Source organism: Marmota flaviventris, chromosome 9, assembly GCF_047511675.1.
Source record: "Marmota flaviventris isolate mMarFla1 chromosome 9, mMarFla1.hap1, whole genome shotgun sequence".
NCBI lineage: Eukaryota > Metazoa > Chordata > Mammalia > Rodentia > Sciuridae > Marmota > Marmota flaviventris.
In genome coordinates, this window is record NC_092506.1 from 43,151,304 (window position 1) to 43,177,194 (window position 25,891).

The 25,891-nt window shown below is 33.9% G+C and overlaps 1 protein-coding gene across 2 annotated transcripts in view; it reads right to left on the minus strand.

Annotated features, from left to right (window-relative positions):
* Window positions 1-25,891, minus strand: part of Prmt3 (protein arginine methyltransferase 3) — a 121,133-nt gene that overhangs the window by 64,666 nt on the left and 30,576 nt on the right. For both annotated transcript variants that reach the window (XM_027936681.2, XM_071616334.1), the window contains 2 exons: window positions 25,285-25,406; window positions 14,458-14,557 (listed from right to left, as the gene is read on the minus strand). In XM_027936681.2, coding sequence (XP_027792482.2) covers window positions 14,458-14,557; window positions 25,285-25,406 — 222 coding nt within the window. The remainder of the gene's footprint in view (window positions 1-14,457; window positions 14,558-25,284; window positions 25,407-25,891) is intronic.

Here is a 25,891-nt window from a genome sequence, read left to right on the forward strand (position 1 = left end):
CCCCTTCCCTCAAACTGCTGCTAACTCTCCAATAAACATATCTACTCAAGGGAATACTGAACTGAATCATCTAAATATTTTTCCAAAAGCATGTGTAGGACTTAACTACAGATCTACAGAATCACTTCCCAAGGCTGAGGGTGGAGGATGCATGTATTATTTCTAAACAAAGATTCCTAATTCCCAAAACTTGCTGAGAAAAATAATTAATTATAACTGGGTATTCTACTCATAAAAGTTTAAGTTAATACTTTAGTAGTACTTTTTTTTTTTTTGTACCGGAGAATGAACTCAGGGGTACTGGACCACTAAGCCACATCCCCAGCCCTACTTTGTATTTTATTTAGAGATAGGGTCTCACTGAGTTGCTTAGCACCTCGCAGTTGCTGAGGCTGGCTTTGAACTCAAGATTCTCCTGCCTCAGTCTCCTAAATTGCTGGGATTACAGACTGCACCACCACACTGGCTTTAGTTGTACTTTTAAGAGAATCATATTAAAGAGATACACTATGGAAATATTAAAAGAAATATATAATAACAAGTGTGCTAATTTCTGAATGTCCCTCCCAAAATTCATACATTGAAACTGCATTGCCAACATGGTTGTACTATGAAGTGAGGTCTTTAGGAGGTGAGTAGTTACAAGGGTGAAGCCCTCATGGATAGGGTTAGGGCCATTCCAGCTACACTGTCTCCTCTGAAGCACAGAGTAACATGGTGTCATCTTATAAGCAGAGATCAGGCTCTCACTGGACATGAAACCTGCCATTGCTGTGGTCTTAAACCTCCAGCTGCCAAACTGAGAATTTCTCATTGTCTATAAATGACCCATTCTCAGATATTTTGTCAATGCAACACAAATGGACTAAAAGTGATCCTATAATAGTTATATATTTTGAGACTATAGAAATATTTATAGTGGTATTTCATGATTTAGAAGAATATGACCTAATTCAGTTTCCAGCAAAAATGTATTCTAGGAGCTCCTGATCCCCTAAATGATGATGATAATGATTAAGAAGAGGAGAAGGAGGAAGAACAAAAAGGAGGACGAGGAAGAAGAAAAGAACAAACATCTTTTTAGAGGCATCAGTAAGCTGACTTTTACACTAAGACCACTTGCCAAACTTAGTGAATGAACATGAGAAAAAGGAGACAAAGCCCATAGTCCAGTCGAAGTGAAGAATATAGGAGGAAATTGCCCCAAATAAAGCAGGGACAACCAAACCGATGTACAAAATGAATTTTAAATACTCAGCTGCTGCTATACCATGCTGCCCAAACTCAATTTAGAACCTTGGTGCTGAGTATTCAAACATGCACTTCTCTTCCACACCTCAACTGCACCTCCAGTAATTTTTAAGCATAATGAGGTCTCACATATCCAACCCTAATTTATAATGCTTGGTGGGGCAAGAAAGTCTAAGCGAATAGGGTACAGTAGCATAAGAAATAAAAAATCCAAAACTTTCTGAGTGCTGGCATGCCAACACAAGTGGAAAATTCCATACTGATCTCACATGATGGGTCATGATAAAAATATAGACACAGCAAAAATAATTGTATGAAATTACATTTGGGCTCTGTGCATAAAGTGTATTTGGAATATAAGTGAATTTTGTGTTTAGCCATTGGGTCCCAATTAAGATATCTCATTATATATGTACAAATATTCCAAATTCTAAAAAACTCTGAAATATGAGACACTTCTGGTCCCAAGAATTTCAGATAAGGGATACTAAACCTGTACAAATATAAAATCAAAGACTTTAATCAAAACTCCACAATTTTATTTTTTAATATTAAAAATCATATTAATATATTTATTTTCTAGAAACCCAGATGTTGATCTCTATAAATCAATGACCAATGAAAAAGCCAGTATTCTTTGATATCAAATTTAGGTATTATAAAATGATAGCAAAATATCAACAAAAATGAATCCTAAACACACTTATGTTGTTTTTCTTTACAATATATGAATCTGGAATCAGATATTATATTCAGGGTTTCTAGAGTTTGCTAAAGGGACACACAGGTAAGTTAAAAGAGGAAATAAGAAACTACTCTGAACTTTTATTCTACATTTTTACCTCCCTATAGATTAACAGATTTCAGACTTAATAACAAATGCAAGAAGCACAAAAAAATTGATCAATGGATATCATCCAAATAAAAAACTTCTGTGAAAGACTCTGTTGAAAGGTAAAAAGACTAGCTAAAGGAAGAAAATCTGTTCACGCCTCATATCCAAGAAAGGATTAGTAAAAAGAAAATATTACAGTTAAAATAATCCAATTAGAAAATGAGCAAAACAGGCATTTCTTTGAAGAAGAGATGCTGGTGGCAAACAGATACATAGAAAGATGTTCAAAGTAATTAGCCATTAGTGAAATGCAAATTAAAACCACAATGAGATGTCATGACAAATCTATCAGAATGGCTAAAATAAAAACATAGGGACAGTATCAAGTGATGGCAAGAATGCCAAGAAGCAGGGGTACTTGCAGGTAGGAATGTAAAACAGTTCAGTCCTCTGAAAAACAGTTTGTCACTTTGTTATAGAATTAAACATGTAACTACCACATGCCTATAGATTGTACTCTTGGGAATTTTTCTGAGAGAGATGAGAATCTATATTCACCCACACAGGAATACTTGTGATAGGCCCAAAGTAGATATCCTTCAAAGATTAAAGCCACTGTGGTATACATACTATGGAATACTACTCAGAAATAAAAAGGAACAAACTTCATATATGCAATGATATGGATGAATCTCCAGGGAATTATGCCAGTTGAAGGAACCAATCTTAAAAGGTTATATATTATATGATTCTGATTTATATAACATTGTGTTTGTTTATTTATTTCTGTAGTGCCAGGGAAGCACTTTACAACTGAGCTACATCACTAACCCCTATAGAATATTGTTGAAATGACAAAAAATTGAACAAGAACAGATTGATGGTTGCCACTGAAAGAATGGAGATTGGAGAAGAGAGGTAGGTATGGCCAAAGGACAATAGGATGGTTCCTTAGACTAATGGAACAATTATGTGTCCGACTGATAGCAATATCATTACTCTGCCTATGACACTGCACTATAGATTTTCAAGATGTTATATTGAGAGAAATTGGGTGAAGGGTATAAAGGAATTTCTGTATCATTTCTTACAAGTTCATGTGATTATCCACAATGATCTCAAAAAGCTGAATTTAAAAAAATCTGCAACCAAATTGATTAAATGCAATATGAAGACATCACCTAGATTGTAATGTAAACAAATCCAATGTAAAAAAAAATAACATTTAGGTGACAATCAGGAAAATCTGAACTCAGACTAGATATTAAGGAATTATAGTTTTTCTCTACATGTAATACACAATTGTGACTGCATCAATAATTTAGTTAGGCTTGATAGTAACATATAGAATATACTAAAAAAATCCTTATCAGTTAAAGATAGCTAAAAAAAGTGTAATTGTACAAATATTGATAAAACAAAAATGGCAAAATATTGATAACTGCTGAAGCTGTTTGATGAGTGCATAAAGCTACTCCGAACTTTTATTCTACATTTTTACTTCCCTAATAAAATGTTTTCTAAATTAAAAACAATAAATGTAGTGCTTCTGTATTTGTAATTATCCCAAGTTATATGTCAAAAACAAATGCAAATTGCTTGGGGTGGAACCTCTGTCCTATAGGCATCAAAGAATTTAACACAGCTAATGTTCCTTGGAAAATATAGTGCATAGCATCAAATACTGCTAAACAGTCGAACAAGCAATAAGCTCCATGAGTAAAACCCAATGAAAACTATAGTTCTCACACCTGCCTGTGAGGGTGCCAGGTGCACAGCAGGCGGGATCGACCTCTCCCCCAGTGGGGCAGACACCCTCCAGATCCTGGCTTTTGGCACAGGACCACCCCCTCTGAGCAGCAGACTACCACTAGAGGTCAAGCCCAGGGCCCACATCCGCCTACACCGACATGTGCAGGACCCAGGTGCACAGCAGGCCCAGTCCACCCCTCCCCAGGCAGGGCAGACACCTGACACCCAACAGAGCCAAGCCTCTGGTGCAGTACCACCCCTTCTGACCAGCAGACTACCAGGGGAGGTCAAGCCCAGCAGCCCAGATCCACCCACTTCATCTTACACAGGAGCCACATCCAGGATGCAGTAGCATTCATTGAGGGACACCAGCAGGGTCTGGAAGCCCAACATCAAGGTGAGGTACAGACAATCTGCACTGGTACTACAAGAATATAGGGAAGAAACTGTAATTTCCCAGATCCACACTGCAAGACAGGAAGACACATAGACAACATGAAAAAACAAGAAAAAAAAGTGCCCCAATCAAACCAGGACACTATAATAACAGAACCCATTGTCAACGAAGTTGATGAAATGTCAGAGGAGTTCAGAAGGTTCATAATTAAAATGATCTGTGAATTAAAGAATGACCTAAATGAACAAATACAGGCAAAAATTGATCACTTCAACAATGAGATAAGAGAGCAAATACAGGAAGCAAAAGATTACTGAGAGAGAGAGAGAGAGACTCTGAAAAAAAAAAAAAACAGTCAGAAATCCATGAAATGAAGGATACAATAAATCAAATAAAAAACTTAATGGAAAGCATAACCAACAGACTAGATCACTTGGAAGAAAGAACCTCAGATAATGAAGACAAAGTATACAAACTGGAAAATAAAGTTGATCACACAGTGAAGATAGTAAGAAAACATGAACATAAAATCCAAGAATTATGGGACAGCATCAAAAGACCAAAGCTAAGAGTTATTGAGATACAGGAAGGCAGAGTTTCAAACCAAAGGAATGCACAATCTCATTGCACAATCTCTTCAATGAGATAATATCAGAAATTTCCCAAGCATGAAGAACGAATTGGAAAACCAAATACAAGAGGCTTACAGGACACCAAATGTACAAAATTACAACAGACTTACACTAAGGCACATTATAATAAAAATGCATAGCATACAGAATAAGGACAAAATTTTAAAAGCCGCAAGAGAGAGGAATGAGATCACATTTAGGGGGAGACCAATTCATATCTCAGCAGATTTTTCAACCCAGACCCTCAAAGCCAGGAGATCATGGAACAACATATACCAAGCTCTGAAAGAAAATGGATGCCAACCAAGAATCTTATACCCAGAAAAACTAAGCTTTAGATTTGATGATGAAATAAAACCCTTCCACAATACACAAAAGTCAAAAGAATTTACAACTAGAAAGCCTGCACTAGAGAACATCCTCAGCAAAATATTCCACAAAGAGGAAATGAAAAACAATGATGAAAATCAGCAGAGGGAGGTATTACACTAAAGGAAAATCTAATCAGGGAAGAAAGCAAGTCACGTTGAATACCAAAAATAAACAAAAATGGCTGGGAATAGAAATAATGTCTCAGTAATAACCCTGAATATTAATGACCTAGATTCACCAATCTAAAGACATAGACTAGCAGATTGGATCAATAAAAAAGACCCAACAATATGCTGCCTCCCATAGACTCATTCATAGGAAAAGACATCCACAGACTGAAGGTAAAGGGTTGGGGAAAATCATACCACTCACATGGACTTCAGAAACAAGCAGGGGTTTCCATCCTCATATCAAATAAAGTATACTTCAAGCTAAAGTCAATCAAAAAGGATAAAGAAGGACACTACATACTATTCAAGGGAACCATACATCAGCAAGATATAACAATTATAAATATATATGCCCCAAACAATGGAGCGTCTACGTTCATCCAACAAACTCTTCTAAAGTTCAAGAGTCAGACCACAAACAATAATTTTGGGTGACTTAACACACCTCTTTCATCACTAGATAGATCTTCCAAACAAAAGCTGAACAAAGAAACTACAGAACTCAACAATACAATCAATAACTTAGACTTAACTGACATATATAGAATAGTCCATCCCAACAAGAGAATATACTTTCTTAACAGCAGCACATGGATCCTTCTCTAAAACAGACCATATACTATGTCACAAAGCAACACTTACCAAATATAAAAAAGTAGAGATACTACCCTGCATTCTATCAGATCATAATGGAATAAAATTAGAAATCAATGATAAAATAAGAAATAAAATCCACTCCAACACTTGGAGACTAAATAATAGGCTACTGAATGAACAATGGGTTACAAAAGACATCAAGGAGGAGATTAAAAAACTTTTAGAGGTGAATGAAAACACAGATATAACACAGAAATCTCTGGGACACTATGAAAGCAGTTCTAAGAGGAAAGTTCACTGCATGGAGTTCATGCCTTAAAAGAATAAAAAGTCAACAAATAAATGATTTAACACTACATCTCAAAGCCCCAGAAAAAGAACAAATCAAGACCAAAAGCAGCATAAGACACAAATCACTAACATACATGATGAAAAATGAAATATCACAACAGACACTACGAAAACAGAAGATAATTAGAAATTATTTTGAAAACTTGTACTCCAATAAAATAGAAAGTATCGAAGGCATCGACAAATTTCTAGAGTCATAATTTTCCCAAATTGAATCAGGAAGATATAAACAATTTGAACAGATCAATTTCAAGTGACGAAATAGCAGATGCCATCAAAAGTCTACCAACCAAGAAAAGCCCAGGACTGGATGGATACATAGCCAAGTTCTACAAGACCTTTAAAGAAGAACTTATACCAATATTCTCCAATTTATTTCAAGAAATAGAAAAAGGCAGCATTTTCAAACTCATTCAATGAGGCCAATATCACTCTGATTCAAAACCAGGCAAAGATACATCAAAAACAGAAAACTTCAGACCAATCTCTCTAATGAACATAGATGCAAAAATTCTCAATAAAATTCTGGCAAATTGAATACAAAAACATATCAAAAAGATCATGCACCATGATCAAGTGAGATTCATCCCAGGGATGCAAGATTGGTTCAACATACAGAAATCAACGAATGTAATTCATCACATCAATAGACTTAAAGATAAGAATCATATGATCATCTCAATAGAAGCAGAAAAAGCATTTGACAAAATACAGCACCCCTTCATGTTCAAAACACATGTTAACTATGGATAACAGGAATGTATCTCAACATCATAATGGCAATCTATGCTAAGCCCCAGGCCAACATCATCTAAATGGAGAAAAATTGAAGGCATTCCCTCTAAAAACTGGAACAAGACAGGTACGCCCTCTTTCACCACTTCTATTCAACATAGTTCTTGAAACACTGGCCAGAGCAATTGGACAGATGAAAAAAACTAAAGGGATACACATAGGAAAAAGAAGAACTCAAATTGGCACTCTTTCCTGATGATACGATTCTATAACTAGAAGACCCTAAAAGTTCCACCATAAAACTTCTACAACTAGTAAATGAATTCAGCAAAGTAGCAGGATATAAAATGAACACCCATAAATAAAAGGCATTTCTGTATATCAGTGACAAATCCTTAGAAAGGGAAATGAGGAAAACTACCCTATTTACAATAGCCTCAAAAAATAAAAAATACTTGGGAATCAACTTAACGAAAGAGGTAAAAGATCTATTTAATGAAAATTACAGAACTCTAAAGAAAGAAGTCAAAGAAGACCTTAGAAGATGGAAAGATCTACCTTGCTCTTGGATAGACAGAATTAATATTATCAAAATGACCATACTACCCAAAGCACTATACAGATTTAATGCAATTCTGATCAAAATCCCAATGACATTCCTCATAGAAATAGAAAAAGCAGTCATGAAATTCATCTGGAAAATAAGAGACCCAGAATAGCTAAAGCAATCCTTAGCAGGAAGAGTGAAGCAGGTGGCATCACTATACCAGACCATAAACTATACTGCAGAGCAATAGTAACAAAACAGCATGGTATTGGCACCAAAACAGACTGGTAGACCAATGGTACAGATTGGAGGATACAGAGACTAACCCACAAAACTATAATTATATTAGACAAAGGTGTGAAAAACATACATTGAAGAAAAGACAGTTTCTTCAACAAATGGTGCTGGGAAAACTGGAAATCCATATGCAACAAAATGAAATTAAACTTGTATTTCTCACTATGCACAAAACTCAACTTAAAATGGATCAAGGACTTAGGAATAAAACCATAGACCCTACATCTAATAGAAGAAAAAGTAGGCCCACATCTCCATCAAGTGGGATTAAGCCCCAACTTTCTTAATAAGACTCCTGTGGCACAAGAATTAAAAATCAAGAATCAATAAATGGGATGGACTCAAACTAAAAAGTTTCTTCTCCGCAAAAGAAACAATCTGTGAGGTGAATAGAGAGCCTACATCTTGGGAGCAAATCTTTACCCCTCACACATCAGATTGAGTTCTTTAGGGTGTATAAAGAACTCAAACAGTTAATCACCAAAAACCAAATAACCCAGTCAATTAATGGGCCAAGAACCTAAAGAAACACTTCTCAGAAGACGATATTCAATCAATAAATAAAAAATATATGAAAAATGTTCATCATCACTAGCAATTAGAGAAATGCAAATCAATCACTGCAGTCAGAATGGCAGCTATTATGCATACAAACAACAATAAGTGTTGGCAAGGATGTAGGGGAAAAGGCACACATACACATACACTGCTGGTGGGACTGCAAATTGGTGCAGCCAATATGGAAAGCAGTATGGAGATTTCTTGGAAAATTGTGAATGGAACAAACATTTGACTCAGCTGTCCATCTCCTCGGTCTCTACCCAAAGGACTTAAAAACAGCATACTACAGGAACACAGCCACATCAATGTTTACAGCAGCACAATTCACAATAGCTAAACTGTGGAACCAACCTAGATGCCCTTCAATAGATGAATGAATAAAGAAAATGTTACATATATACACAATGGAATATTACTTAACAATAAAAGAGAATAAAATCATGGCATTTGCAGGTAAATAGATGAAGTTAGAGAAGATAATGCTAAGTGAAGTTAGCCAATCTCCCCAAAACAAATGTCGAATGTTTTCTCTGATATAAAGAGGCTGATTCATACTGGGATAGGGAGGGGGAACATGGGAGGAATAGATGAACTCTAGATAGGGCACAGTTGTTGGAGGGGAAGGGAGGGGGCATGGGGTTATAAATGATGGTGGAATGTGATGATCATTATTATTCAAAGTACATGTATAAAGACATGAATTGGTATGAATATAATTTATATAACTAGAGATACAAAAAACTGCTCTATATATGTAGTAAGAATTGTAATGCATTTTGCTGTCATATATAAATAAAAAAACTATAGTTTTCAAAAGCAGACCTACAAATATGTCAGATACTATAGTTAAAGCATAAAATATGAAATAAGTAGGTTTCTGATTCATAACTATAAGAGAGGCCTGAAGATACTGGTAACAAACAAAGCTCAATGTCTATGGCCATTGAGTTAATGGATAAAACAAAGCCTATTTAACAAATTATGCTTGGAAAACCAGATATCCACATGCAGAAAACTGAAACTCTCTCTCACCTAGTACAGAATTTAACTCAAAATGGATCAAAAGTCTTAATGTAAGACTTAAAATTTCAAAAATTACCAGAAGAAATATAGGGGAAACACTTCACGATACTCACACAGGTAAAAATTTCCTGAATAGTACTCCAATAGCCCAGGAAACATCTCTGCACAGCAAAGGAAACAATCAACAGTATCAAGAGACAATCTACAGAATGAGAGAAAATCTTCGCCAACCATTCATCTGACAGAGGACTAGTAACCAGAATACATATTTTAAAAAACTTAACAAAAGAATTAAAAAGTGGGCAAATGATCTAAATAGATACTTCTCAAAAACAATACAAATGGCCAATAAAAACATTAAAAAATGCTCAGTATATTTAGCCATTAGGGAAATCCAAATCAAAACTGATCTAGTAACTAACTCATCCACTACTTATACAACATAAAAGTCTGTGTGCTTTAAAAAACTAAACAGCTACATACTGAGATATTATTATGTGATTCTATGTCACCCAGTCAAATGGCCATTATCAAAACGAAAAAAATAACAAATGCTGAAAAGAATGTGGAGGAAATAAAACTTTTATATGTTGTTAGTGGGAATGTAAATTAGCACAATCAGTAGGAAAAACAGTATGAAGGTTCCCCAAAACCTAAAAATAAAACCATCATATGATCCAGCTACTACTCCTAGGTATTTATTCAAAGGAAATGAAGTCAGCAAACAAGAGATATCTGCATACCCATGCTTACTGCAGCACTAATTCACAATAACAAGGATAAGGAAATCAACCTAGGTGCTGGCGCCATTAATGGATGGGTAAAGAAAGTGTGTTATATATGCACAAAGGAGTATTATTCAGCTATAAAGAATAAAACTGTTATTTGCAGAGACATAAATAAAAATGGAAGAAGCAAAATAAGCTAAACACAGAAAGACAGAGTCACTTATTTTCTCTCACATGTGGAAATTTAAAAAAAAGAATTATCTGAAAATAGAAGAGAGATTATTAGTGAAAGGGGAAGGGGACCTGAGGTAAAGGGAAATGAGGGGTACAAGACAAGGTAGAAGGAAGAGTGGACATGAGCAAAGCGTGATATATGCATGCATGAAAATGTCATACCCATTAAGTTGTGCAATTAATATGCATGAATTATAATATTTTTAAAAATTATGTTAATTATATTCAATAAAAAGAAATTTCCTTTAAAACATAATAATAAAAAATTTTAAAATAAATAAAAAAAGAAAAATGTAAAATTAAAGGCAAGCCTAAATCTGGAAATTCATTAATAGAAAAGGCAAGTAATGATTTATTAAATAACATGCGAACAGCAATGATTTAACTTTTAAAATTACATTCTTATCTAGGAAGGGGTTCCAAAATAAAGAAAAATTCATGAATAGCTGAAGACAAAAGCTATCTACATTAGGCCATGGAATAGTTAGTGGACCACAGTAGAAGGAAACAGATGTATATATCTGCAATATATGATGTCTACATTACTATACTAGATTACAAGTCCATTAAACATCTGTGTCCAATTTTGGAGGGTATGTTCCTTTTTTGTCCTTCCTTGTTGAAAATACTTTTAAAAGGCAACCAAAATCAAAACAAAACAAAAGCTATGCTATAGCTGAAAAATGGCTCATTCTAAATTCTGTATCTTTACTAAACTATGTACATTTTAATTTAAAAATCTGGTCTTTGAAAATGTGGCTAGAGATTGAAAATAATCAAGTATCTACCAATTGCTCATTGTTTCAGCCAAGTAGGACTATCTAAAAAATGTTGGATAAATTTCAGAAAGCATACTTGCCCCTTGTTTAGTTGTACAATTAGTATTTTTCAACTTTCCAACTCAGAAATCCTAATGAAATACCAAAGTATAAGGAGGACTTATAGAATTTAGAAAATACCATAAATAATATTTATACTCCACCAAGATGATTAACAATATTCTGGTACAAGCTTTCTTTAAGCCTTAAATGCAAATTTCACTAGAGAACTAAGGGGATTCAGAATTTTGATTGCCATAAATTACAGTGTCTCATGCTCTACCTAAGTCATTTAATACAATGGCTAGATTTTCACTTAACTTATACTTACACAAAAATGCAAAGAAGAAGATAATGCCAATATTTAAGTTACCCCTTTATGGCTAGGAATAAGGGAAGTTCTTGGATATCCCTTCTTGAATACACTGATCTGATTTCCTTAGTGAAGAGTTTTCGTAAACACCCTAGCTTCCAAACAACCAGCTCCTTTCATCTCATGTGGTGGTGATTCTGTACTCTATATTACCATGACTTTCTGATAAAGACAGATATCACACCTCACTGGCTCTCCAAAGTGAAGGGTGCCCTTTAACATCAGAATCTAGCTAGAACAACAGAAATTACAGACTATTTTAAACAGAGGAAAATTAATGCTGGAAGCTGATTACAAAGGGGATAAAAGAAATGTCATCAGGAGAGACAACCAGATCACTGCCATAGGAGTCCAGAACTAAGATCATACAGTGGATGTTGTAACTATGACAGGCCTGACCAGTGGGAACTGAAGTCACAAAAGGAACAGCAACACTAACAGAATTAAAATGAGCAGAGGAATGACTTGGCTCCCTCTTTCTTAAATCTTCCACTTAGAGTTTCCCATTGAGTTCCTAAAACCTAGGGGGAAGAGTCCGCTGTTACTAAAGCCTAGGAAGGCAATGAGTGCTCCATGTAAGTACAGAAGAAAGCAGGAAAAGGGTATAAAATGGATCTGAGGGCAAACAAGTCCAAGACCACTATGACTTTCAATAAAGTTCCTATCATAAAGATATTCTCGTAAGTATGCTCCATCCAGCTAATCTCTCACTTCCGTTGTTAACCAAATGACTCTAAGACTTCAATTGCACATTAATACTTATGGATCATCTTTCAGATTTTTAAAGAAAAAATCCAAGAAAATCAATATCTAGAAGCGTAATTCTGCCAGGCAGGATAAGAATAATCCAACTAGTTAGATTTATAAAAATGTTCAACTGAGGTAACAGGCAATTTGTTCTCGCCTCTTTGCTTATAAAGTCTAACTTGACTAATATAATAGATGCATTTTGCAAGAAAAATAAAACAGTCCCTAGAGAAATGATGCCAGACAACTTTTAGCATAAGTTATTTGAAACTACTTCCAAGTAAATGTTTCAACTGTGTTTTCTCCAAAGCATCTGTTTGGTATAGTCTTTAAAGAGATGTTGGAATTGTTAACTATTGATTCAATTTGTATCTTCTCATTCAACTCTAAAGTGCTGATACAAATTCTTTGGTATGATCATGAAGAATAAAAATATTGTTATTAAGAACTGGTATTTTAAAAAAAAATCACAGAGAAAAGGGAACTCATGCACTTTTGGTGTAAGCAAGTACAGTCATTAAGGAATAGTATGAAGGTTTCTCAAAAAACTAAAAATAGAACTATCACACAATGGAGCTATCCCACTGCTGGGCATATATCCAAAGGAAACAAAATCAGTACATTCAAGAGATACCTGTACTCCATGTTTACTCGTTTACTATTCACAATACCTATGCATGAGTAAGGAAGACGTATATGCACACAACGGAATGCTATTCAGTCATAAAAAAGAATGAAATCCCATCATTGTGGCAACATGGATGGAACTGAAGGACATTATGTCAAATGAATGAGTCAGGTACAGATAGACAAATACCATATCTTCTCACTCACTTGTGGAAACTTAAAAAATTCACTTAATTTAAGCAGAGAGTAGAACAGTGGTCTCTAGAGGCAATAAAGGGTAGGGGAGATGAGGAGTACAAACAGGTTGGTACCTAATACAGTTAAATAGGTAGAATGAATACTAGTGTTCTGTAGTTCAGTAGGGTAATTATAGCTTACAATGACTTATTATATATCACCACAAAGAAATTATGAATGTTTACAGAGATGGAAATGCTTCTAATTACCATTACATATTGTATACATTTGTCAAATTACCACAATGAGTTCTATAAAGATGGACAATCAGAAAAAAATAAAGAAAAAAACTCATTGCACTACTTCACATATAAAAAAGTACCTGCCAAGAACAGGGATTACACTTGGCTCTAAACTACAATGAACTACTATGTTAAATTAGAACATTTCAAGAACTCCCTAAAATTTCTACTTTGCTAGGATTTTTACCATGTATACTTAAAAAATTTATAGAAAATTATAAAGTAAAACTTGTTTGTAAGTTTTTTGATAAATTTGTTTCATGAAAACATATGTAAAAAACAGAGCTTTAAAAGAAAAAAACTCTCCAAAAGTTTAAGAAATCTTTGCCTATTGGAAATTCTCTTATATCTTCATCAAACTGGCATAACAAAAAGTCAAATTACTTGGTAAATACCATGAATTTTAATTTATATGCATTTCAAAATAAATACTCTGCCTTGACTCATGATTTCAATTGTAATCTAGAGCTATGTAACATACTCAAAATTTACTATTTTAATAATAGCAGTATATTATATTTTATGTGATAAAGGACACTGATTAAATAGACTAATGGATCACAAAGATAGAACATCTGGCATGATAGTAATACTGAAAATATCATGTGAATTTTGATGCAATAGTCTAGAACATCTTTATTAGTCCTTGTAAACTTTCAGGCAAATATTTAGGTCTTCATAAATTTAGAAAGTAGAAAAATAGTAATTTTCAAATTATGATTTTAAAGGTAAAAATGTAACATTCTTTTATAAAAAGATAATGAATGGAGAGTAAGTGCTACTTTAGAATAAACTATCATATTGTTGCTATTTTTAAAATACTATCATCATTCTGTCATTTTTCAAATATAATTTAATGCAACAAAACTGCAAACTTATTTATTACTTCTCTATTTTACCAATGGAAGTAGCTATTACTATGAACACTCACCATCCACTCAGATATAATAACATCCACTTTTTCTACAGGAAGATGAACTTCTTCAATTCTTCCTTTAATTAGTATGATAGTATCTTCCAGTTTATTCAATCTGAAAATTATCATAATAAATTGTATTAGGATGTGAAAAAGATTCTGGAAGCTAGTTAAATTACATAAAATTTTTGCCAACTATTCATATTATTTTGAGGAACAAAAAAGTATGTTCAGAGTTGATTTATCCCCTACGTCTTAAAATTACTGTTTGGTCACTCCAGGAATGCCCAAAAATGCCTCTGGTTAATTTTGGCAATACACAGTACTCATAAGGAAATCTTCAGCCTGCGAAAATTCTCAATGTTATTAGGAATACATGCTTTTATATAGATCTTAATAGCATCCAACATTTTCCTGTGAAATTTTTCCCTTGGAAAGTCATATACATTAAATATCCTTCCACCATTGAACTTGGGTGATCCTAAGGAAATTTAGAGAGAGAATTTTAATTCTGATGATTGTGTCTTAATAAGGAAAAAAGGGAGTGTGGCGGAGACAGACCAATACTGACATTAAAAGTTGGTACAGAAGAAAGTAATTTGTCATAGTGGTGAGGAAATGAGAAGGCAGAAGCCTTTACATTAACGTCCAGCTCCTCTCACACTTGTCAGCTAAGTGACCTTCACTAAGCATTTTACTAATTTCACTGGGCCTGTGTGTTCACAATAAAAGAGAATGACATACCTGCCCTACTTACTTCACAGGCTTTGGGGGATCAGATATTTGTGAAAGTTATGTATACATCTCAAGCACTATATACTATATAAATATATTTGTAAAAAACTTAAAATCCTCTCCCAAATTATTGGACCTTGCCCAATGGCAAACATTAGATGTTTTTATGTTTAATCATAAGGTTAGCCCATATTTTCCAACATCTCTTCTGCTATTTGAAACAAAGAGATAACTTAAGGAAACTAAAGTAAGGCTAAGTTTTTCCTTTTCTTTTTTTTGCCAAGGAGATACCCATCCCCAACTTCATCAAGGCATTATGTACACACAATTATATGCATTCATTTTTTAAGGATACATTATATTGAATTTTGAAAAACACTGACATGTGCATGCCTGCCACCACATCTATAGAGATTATTTCCATTTCCCTGAAAAGATCCAGAAATACTCCTTCTCAGAAAATCCTCCCATCTACAACCACTGATTTTTTTCTCTTTCATCACCTATTAGATTAATTCATATTTTATAGAGGTCTGTGGTTACAGGATCATACTAAATGTACCCTTTTGTGCCTGCTATCTTTCAATATATAAGATACATTTTAGATTTGTGTATTTTTTGTGTGTATCAGTAGTTTGCTTCCTATTATTAGTGAGTATTCTACTGCATGGATAAACTACAATTTTGTTTACCCACACCTATCGATGGAATTCTGAATTGTTTCTAACTTTGGGGTCTAACTGAATAAAGCTTTATAAACACTGGGGTACAAATAGAATCACTGTACCAAATGGTAGTATATAACTAACTTTTTAAGAAAATGCTCATTTGTTTTACAGAGCACGTATATAATTTTATATTCCTAATATGTGCATTCCTGTCTTCACATGCCTGTAATACTTATTAATGTTCATCTTTTAAATTTTAATTGTTCAGCAAGATCCCAAGTACAAGATAAACTGTACCTTCCTAATAACCAATTATTGTTTTATGTGCTTGCTGGCCATATTCCCACATTTACTTTTCTTCATTTTTTTACCAGATCAGTATCTATTGAAACAGTACTGAAAAATTTTGTTGGCATGATATCATTAACCAACCAATGGAATTACTTTGGCATCTGTCAAAAACCAACCATCTAAGTGTGGATTTATTTCTGGACTTTGAATTCTGCACCCACGCTGACTGCGGGAGGGATTCATACACTCTTTTCAGCAGCACTCAACTTTTTCTTCAACAGAAAGCTTTGGCGTTATAACAACTTAATGATTCGAAGATAAACATCCAGACTAACACAAAGGTGATATTCCAATCCTGTGCTCTTCTGGCTTACTCAACAGGCCAAGGTGAGGGGAGAACACGATTTGCCATTTCTAGTTAGCTTTTCTGGAGGCCCTCACTTATCTGCAGTACAATTCAGACTATAAATTCACAGACTGTGTTTCAGAAAAAAGGAATTAATGGGAGGAAAGAAAACAGAGGGGGACAAAACAATAACCAGCCCAATAACAGGGGCTATTCAGATGATTTTTGAAAAAGCATGTGAAAGAGAATAATTATGTGGGGTGTCTATGAAGGAATTATTAACAAGCTTTGCAGTGAATATTTTAAATCCTACTGTTCATTAGGGGTTATACAGGCATATTGTATTCCTAAATGATTACAGAAAACAATAACATGAATAATATCTGAGAAATACACAGCAGGGAGATACTGACCAAGGTCAGAAGACAGACTGTGGAGAAAGAAATTAAAATAGCTGATCTTGGGGGACTGGTTGGTGGGGGAACATTTATCTCCCAGGTGAATTTTCTATTTAAAGTGACTTAATATCCTTGCAGCATCCTGGGAGAAGGTTGAAAATAATAACAATAAACTTTGATATATTTTAATTTTTAGTGTGTTTTGTGTTCTTTATAGAAATACAACTGATTTTTATATTATTTATGTATTCAGTATACTGATAGTTTTATTACTGTATTAACTTGTTTTTAGCTTTTCTTCCTAAGATCTACATTTATAAACACAGCATTTTGAGTAAGAACAGTTTTGTTTCATTTCCAATTCTTAAATTTTTCTTTTTATCATCTCATTGCATGAGCTAAGACTTAAGTGTTAGATGGGAGAAGTGATGGCTTGTATTCCTGTCTTGTTCTTGAACTTAAGAGAATGCTTTCAGTAGTTTATCAAGATGTTATAGGTTCTGGGCTGGGATGTAGCTCAGTGGCAAAGCGTCTGCCTTGCATTCGCAAAGCCCTGGGTTCGACCCCCAGTTCCAAAAAAAAAGACAAAAAAAAGAACCCCACCAAGATGTTATAGGTTCTATTTTCATAGATACTATATGTAATTTTAGGACATTATAGCTCTTGTTTTCTAAGGTTTTAAATACACAGCAGATATGCTGAATAGGTAATGAATTTTACCTGCAAATATTGAAATGATCTCAACAGATTTTTCTAGTTGATATTCTCATATTTAATCAACTTTGTATTCCTGGGAGAAACTACCTTCCAATATATTACCCTCATAGCTTGTTTTCTTTCTTCCTCATTTTTTTTTTTCTCGGTGTTAAGAGGTTGAATCCAGAGCTTCCTGCACACTAAGCACACATTCTACTAATGACTATACTCTCAGTTCATGTTTTTTAAAATATTTTTTTTACTTGTCAATGTACCTTTACTTTATTTATATGTGGTGCTGAGAATGGAACCCAGGTGCCTCATACATGCTAGGAAAGCACTCTTCCACTGAGCTACAACCCCAGCCCTCAGCCCATATTTTAATTAGGATTCTCATATACATGTTCATGAATGAATAACCTGTGATTTTTCTGCTCTACTGCCTTAAAATGGTTTTGTTATCAGGGGCCCCATATATTGATGATTTATTCTTTAAAAAAATTTTTTTTTGTTTTCTGTGTTTTTTAAAAAACATTTTCTTTTAGTTGTAGACGAATACATATCTTTATTTTTTATTTATATGTTTTTATGTGGTGCTGAGGATCAAACCCAGGGCCTCATGCATGGGAAGCAAGCGCTCTACCACTGAATCACAACCCCAGCCCTGATTACTTATTCTTGACAAAAATGACATGCAAGTAGAAAGGAAAGAAGGATCAGGACAAATAGTTCATTTACACAGAATCTAAAAGTGGAAAAATGAGAGAACAAACCTGAACCACTACTTCCTAAACAAAAGTCCATGGTTGTAGATTATAGACATAGGTGTAAAAGGCCCAATTATAAATCATTTATAAATAAATACACTCTCTACAACCTCAGAATAGGTAAGTATTTCTTACTCAAATCACAAATAATGACAATAATAAATAAGAATGTTGCTAAATAAGAACTGAGAATTTTAGTTCATCAAAAGATAATACGAAGACAGTGAAGATAATCAAGAATAAGACTTTTGTATTACAAAAAATCCATATACAACTCAACTCCAAAATATGTCATAGATTATCCACAGATAAAGAAGAAAAAGACACAACTCAAAAGAAACCTAAACATAAGGAAATGAAAATGGCCAATAATCACATGAAAAGGTAACCAATCTCATTAGCAATTACAGAAACAAAAATTTAAATTGCAATGTGTTACTGCTACATAAGCAATTAGAAAATGTTTAAAAGGTGGAGTATAACAAACACAACTATTATAAACTACTTGTTTAAGTATATATTGGTATGTCTACTTTAGAAAGTAGGCTGGCAACACACAGGAAATTGAAAGACATATGTAACCTAAAGGCTGCAATTGTACTTGTAAGAATATACCCCACAGATGTTTGCATCAGGGCACATGTACAAAATGTTCATAATAGAATTTTTTATAGTTACCCATCTGACAGAGAAAGGGAAGTAGATGTGGGTAGGATTCTGAAGTGGTAGCATTGTTCTATCTCTTGCCTTGAATAATGGTTATCACATATGTATTTATTTTATTATTTATGCATACTTATGTATACTAATGCCCACTTATGCTTTTGTTGATATCTGTTGTATTTCATAGATAAAAGAAAAAATGCTTACATTTGAGTTTTCAAAAGGTATTTATAAAACCCTGGTGAAATTACTACAATTACTTGTTATTTACTAAAATAATTTTAAAGACTTTAACAAATATATATATATATATATATATATATATATATATATATATATATACTTCAAAGAAAAACAAAAAGCACAGTTCTTAAAAGAGAAAAAATATTCCATTGCCTAGAAATACCTTCTGAATGGTTTTGCTGCAACAAGATCTGTGTTGTGTAAAAGGCCATCTGCTCAGGCTGTTTACTGCCTACTACAAGTCATAATACTACTTGCATCAGTAATTACTTGTTGTTCAAATATAAATAAAAAGAAAGATTATGATTTCAGAGAAAATGGGAAAAAAAGACAAAGCCCAACAATTCCCAATAATATGGATTACAATAACTCAACGAACATCATCCACATAGATAACTTCTTTCATAAAACTGTTTATCTTTATTACCATGTGATTTTTTTCCCATTCATGAAAAACTATAGATTTTACTCAGTTTTCTCATGTGGCTAGTCATAAAACCATACTTCAGCACAAAAACATCCTAAATAAATCCTATCTTTGGAAATACCTGCTAAAAAACAAGCATAGCTTTTAATCTATAGAAATGACATTGCAATAAAAAGGCTATTTTAAATAATTCTCATAACTAAACCAAAAAACAACTTTTTCTGAGTGGAAATTTTGTTAAAACAACACACACTTTCCTATCTTTATTTCCTGTCTTAAAAGTAGCAATTTAACTTCATGATACAAGGAACATCATCATGATTAATTGTCTTGTACTGTGCATGCGGAGATAAAAGACACTGTTCATGCACTTAATAATATCGTCTAAGGGAGAAGGAACCATTAATGGCATAGGGCACTAATGGAGCTCATATAGCAAACCCTTAACCAGGTAGGTGACACCTGAATTTGACAGGAAAAGACAGCATCACAAAGATCTATGTAGGTCTGGGAGTGGGCATGGTCATGTGCATGTACACTACTGCCTGTGCGTCTATATGGGAGAGAAACAGCAAATTTAAAGAACTGTAATAATTAGCATGACTACAGCCAGAAGAGGTCGTACGCAGGGACAATGTTGGGAGGTATTCTGAGAGATGCTAATGAGTCCAGATTTTACTTAGACAATGGAACACAAGAAGATAGACAAGCAAACAATAAGAAGTATCATGGAGTTCACACAATGAACACCTAATCAAGTAAGTGGCATTAAAAGTTAGTCACAGCTGGGCACAGTGGTTTACACCTATAATTCCAGCAACCTGGGGGACTGAGGCAGAATGATCCCAAGTTTGAAGCCAGCCTCAGCAACTTAATGAGACCCTGTCTCAAAATAAAAAATAAAAATGGCTAGAGATATAGCTGAGTGGTAGAGTACCCCTAAGTTCAATCCTTAGCAACCAATAAATAAATACATAAAGAGTCATAAAACAATTCTAAAGTTAACCTAAAAGAATAGGTGGATGACAATGACTTTTTTTTTTTTTTAAAGAGCACATGAAAGGGAGGAAAGGAATACTCTAAGAGATTTAAAAATACACAAGTTTAATATTACTTTGTTTTCAGTTCAGTATATCATCAAAGTTCACATATTTCTATTTTCTCTCTTCAGCACAGTGAAATGACAGAAAAATATAAATGCACAGATTTTGGAGGATACCAAAAACCAAAGATTCTGATAAGTTAGTAAGAAAATAAAGAAATGAAAAACCTGTGAAGGAGAATTGACAAATCTGTGAAGGAGGACTCAGTGCCCAGTGAACACATCAGAAAAGATTATTATGGATGTGGGAGCCAAAAAGTAACAAAGGAACTAAAAACTTATTGGAAGAATTATGTCCTGACCAAGTCTCCCTTTTTTCCTCTCAAAGAGAAAAAACAAACCCATACTAGCGATCTTTACTAAAGAATCTAGTCCTCCATTCATAAATAGAAACAAAAAGTAAAGATCTTTAACCATAAAGCAGGGGACAAACGTATGCATATTTCATGGAAAATAGGCAGATAGAAACATAGGTCCTAGACCTGGACCCAAAACAAGGCTATTTCATGAGCTTCCCCCTCCCAAGTATATATCACTGGTATTTACTTTTTTTTTTTTTTTTTGTATGAGCAATTGATCCCAGGAGCACTGAACCACTGAGCCACATCCCCAGTGGTTTTATATTTTATTTTGAGACAGTATCTTGCTACGTTGCTTAGGGCCTCACTAAATTGCTGAGGCAGGCTTTGAACTTGTGATGCTCCAGTGTCTCAGCCTCCCAAGTTGCTGGGATTATAGTCATGTGCCACTGTAGCCAGTCTGGTATTTACATGTGTGTAGCTATGAAATTACTAATACTGAGGACATTTATTGTTTGAAATGAGCAACAACTCAGCTTTAAATGTAATGAAAATGTTACTGGAGTCCTATGCCAGAGGCCTATCTGTTGGGGTCCCAACAAATCAAGCCCAAAATCAAATGGAAAAAGTAATGGTAAAAAGCAGCAAAGGAACTTTAATATAGCTACACCATAGGTAAAGGGGACTGAGCATTTCCAGTCCTGTCTTTGAGGACATGAGCTCCATATTATACAGATAAGGGGACCCAAAGTATGCACAGTCAAGCATTCTTGGTCAAAAGGGGGTCTAATTGATCATTACCTCAGGATTGGTCAGGTGGTGCCTTATCAGTGGTGATAAGAAAGTTGCTGTTGCCTGGGGATTAGTTTCTACTCATCATAAAAAACTTAAGTGTAATAAGAATTGTAATGCATCCCACTGACATTTATTTGTTTAAAAAAATCAATTAAAAAAACAAACAACAACAAAAAAAACCTCTATGGATCAGACCTGTTGTTCCTGGAATCCAAGATGAACAACTCAAGAAGCTAGATGCAAAATGGAGTCAGAGGTGCCAAGTTTTTATACATTTGTAGGTCCAGGGGAAGAGTCAATGTTTTGAGCAAAAGCAGCCTCTAAGTCCTTGTTAAAAAAAAAAATACTAATGAAAAGGAGCATTTGGATTCAAGCAGAGACAATGGGTTTTCAGGCTTTGGTGATGGTGGTTAACCTGTCTTGAGATGTGATAGGTGTCATGTGATATGGTAGGTATCAGAAATTCATTAATTTATTCACTCAGAGTAAGTATTTACATTGAATGCCTACCATGTGCCAGATGGTTGGGATGCATCAGTAAAAAGAGAAAATTCCCTGCCCTAACCTTGAGAAGCTGATATTTTAGTACAACTGACTTTTGTATGGATTTAATTTCCTATGACTTAATGCTCTTAAGACTATCAGGAAAGATACCAAAATGTCAACAATAATCTCTGACAATAGGATCATAGGTCATTTTTAGTTTCTTTTTCATCATCTCTTATACATACATCTTATACATCTCAGAAAACATCCTTCTTTTCCTTTCTTCCTTTTTTTTTTTTTTAATTTAAAAGGGTAGAATTGGGTAGAAACATAGGTATCACTCTACCACAGGGAGCATTGGGAGGTGAAGACAAAGTAGAAACAACTCAAGAAATTATTAAGAGCAGCTTTATCCATTCAAATAAGAGATACAGAAATATTAATAAAGATATGGATTTGTGAAACATCAAGGATGGAACATGGCAGATTTGAGAAACATTAAGGACTCTCAATTAAAAGAATTATGTCTCCAACAGATATGCTGGGTAAAGGAGAAAGAAAGATCAAGTAAGAATCCCAGGTTTTTAATTTGGATCTGTGAGAAGAGTTAACATAGGAGATCTGCCCTACTATGTTATCCCCATAGGCATGGCAATGATTGATCAATCTTTAAGAGAGCTCTTAGAACATTCAACATCGTTACTGGGTAACAAATGATGTTATTAGCCTAAAGCAGTGGGTCTAAATAAACAAGAATGACTATATGTTTAAAAGTAAACAGAAGATTCATGATACACACATGGTGTCTGATTCAGATGTGTACTATGGCTGGTCACATGTCAGATTTATACCTACATGAATAGCACTCTTTGAGAACTAAAGACACTAAGACTCAGCAAACTTCTCTGGGTATTAAGATCTCATGTGTCTTGAGATTTGAAGCTGGGGTGTAAAGACGGATGTCTTGAAGTATGTCTGTGACTTCTTAGCCTATGGGTATCTTTTTACCTGCTATTCCTGCACTGTAAACTTTGCTATAATAAATCTTAGCCCTCATCAGTGTTCTGTGAAAAGCAAGCCTTTTTGTTTTCGATAGGCCAACATTTTGTACTGTTTCTTCAGAAATGTTCTGCTGTGCCGTTTTTATGTTGTGAAATAGTAGCTATTTTCATATAGTTCATATGCACCTCTCCTTTTCCTTCCATTTGAAATAGTAAAATTCACATTGTGGGGCAAAATAAATTCTGTTCTTCTGTTTGTGAACAGACTTTTAAAAGACTATGCAGGAAACAATTTATTGCTAAGACCTCCAATTACTGATTCATCAGTCAGTGAGAAGGTAGTATAGCATACTTATTTCAGCATTTGGAATCATATGACTTGAATTCTAATTTTGGCTCTTTCATTAATTAGCTTTATAAAAATGGGTAAATTACTTCTTTAAGCTTGGTTTCTTCACTTATAAAATAGGGTTGTTTAAAACAATCTTTTCCTAAGATTGTTTTAAAATTTTAATTCCTTTATGGTGCTTTGCAAAGTGGCTGGCATGTAATTCCTTAATGTTAGCAGTAATTATAAGGTTGTTAGTTAATAGTAGTACAACCACCATCCACATGTATAATACTATAGAATTGGTTTGGAACATACAACAATAGAAAACAGTTAATAGTAGTAGTTGTATGTGAGGCTTGGCATCAATGCCTCAAAAAATACATTTGGTTATTTTTTTTTAAAATGATCATTTATTACAACTATCCTGTCAAAATTAAACTTTTCTGTATTCTGTTTTACAATTTCTATTCTTCTGTGATATAAAAGGTCAAGCTTTAGTTTCATTTTGTACTCTACTCTCTTGAACTCTTTTCTCATATTTATCTGTTCTTGCATATTGGGCCTTTCTGTAACTATCATTAATAAAACAACTCTTCTGATTAACAGGTTGTAAACTGTCTTTCTTATGAGTATATAAGCCAATTGTAAAATCAATTATGACTGATTAACCTAAGTACTAAAATTAAGTGTTAGGGGATAAACTAAATCCACTTTGCCTTACTTGTAAGCCATTGTGGAACTTACGTAAGAAAAAAAAGTAAAAGGGCTAATATTGTTATGAAAGAAGGAGATATCTCTCTTAGTCTTATTATTCTAGACAAAAGCTTTACTAAAACAGTCTGTATTTGATAGCTACTACAGACAAGAAAATCTATTGAATATTTGCTAAAGAAAATATTATGACATAAATATTTAGTTAGGGGATTGGGTTGTGACTCAGTGCTTAAGGGTTTGCCTAGCATGTGTGAGACACCGGGTTCAATCCTCAGCACCACATAAAAATAAATATATAAATAAAGGTAGTGTGTTCATCTACAACTAAAATATTAAAAATAAATATTTAGTTACTTAGAGAGTCCTCTGTCAATATCACCACAAATATCAGTAATTTCTAATTTTATTTTTATGTTTAAAGGGTACTGGAGATTGAACCCAGGAAAGCTTTAACACTGAGCTACATACTCAGTCCTTTTATTTGGAGACAAGGTCGTGGAAAGTTGCTAAGGATCTTGGAAAGTTGCTGAGGCTGGCCTCAAACCTGCATCCCATCTGCCTTAGCCTCATGGTTTGCCAGGATTACACATATGCACCACCACGCCCAGAGGTAATTTCTAATTTTCTATTAGAATTAGCCTATCTATGGCCATAAGTAAAAAGGGAAAAAAATATAAAAATAATTCTCATCCTTGAAAACATTACCCAGCACCACTCAATTCAAAAGTGACTAGCTTAATCCAATTTAAAATCTTATTATTCTAGACAAAAGCTTTACAGTCTGTAACAGTCTGTATTTGATAGCTACTACAGACAAGAAAATCTATTAAATAATTGTCCAATTTTAGAACAAATTTGCAAGCCTTAAAAATATATCTACCTTATGATATCCATTGCCTGGTAAAGTATTTCAGATTGATCAACTCCAAGAACTTTCCTTGCCCCAGCTTTAGCAGCAAACATAGAGAGAATTCCAGTTCCACATCCAACATCCAACACCACCTGGGGTAATAAAAAAAAGACATTATCACAAAGGTCTTCTAGTTCAAACTCTATTCATACAATATGGTGTTTCTGGGTAGATACAGAATATGATAAAAATTTTAAAGTTCACTGTTCAAATATGGTATTTTCTCTTTAAGGAAACTGAAGATATTACAATGGGTTGTTTTAAATTAGTAACAATATAATGGCCATAGTCTATTACTATTAGGCAAAACATTGCTAAATTTAAGAGATATTAAACAAGTAATTTCTATAGACTTCTTGATAAAAAATTATTGTTTTCAATTTCCTTTTTGTCCATATGTTCAAAGTTAGGCTCAGTAATTCTAAATTTAAAAAAATAAAACTTTTTCAACTTTGAGTGGAAATAATTAAGCAAAACAGTCTGATCCAATACAATTTAATAATCATTATAAAGAAATCAAGAATGTAGAAAATGACCATTTCCCCCCCATCTCCCAAATTGAATATCTTATTTTAAC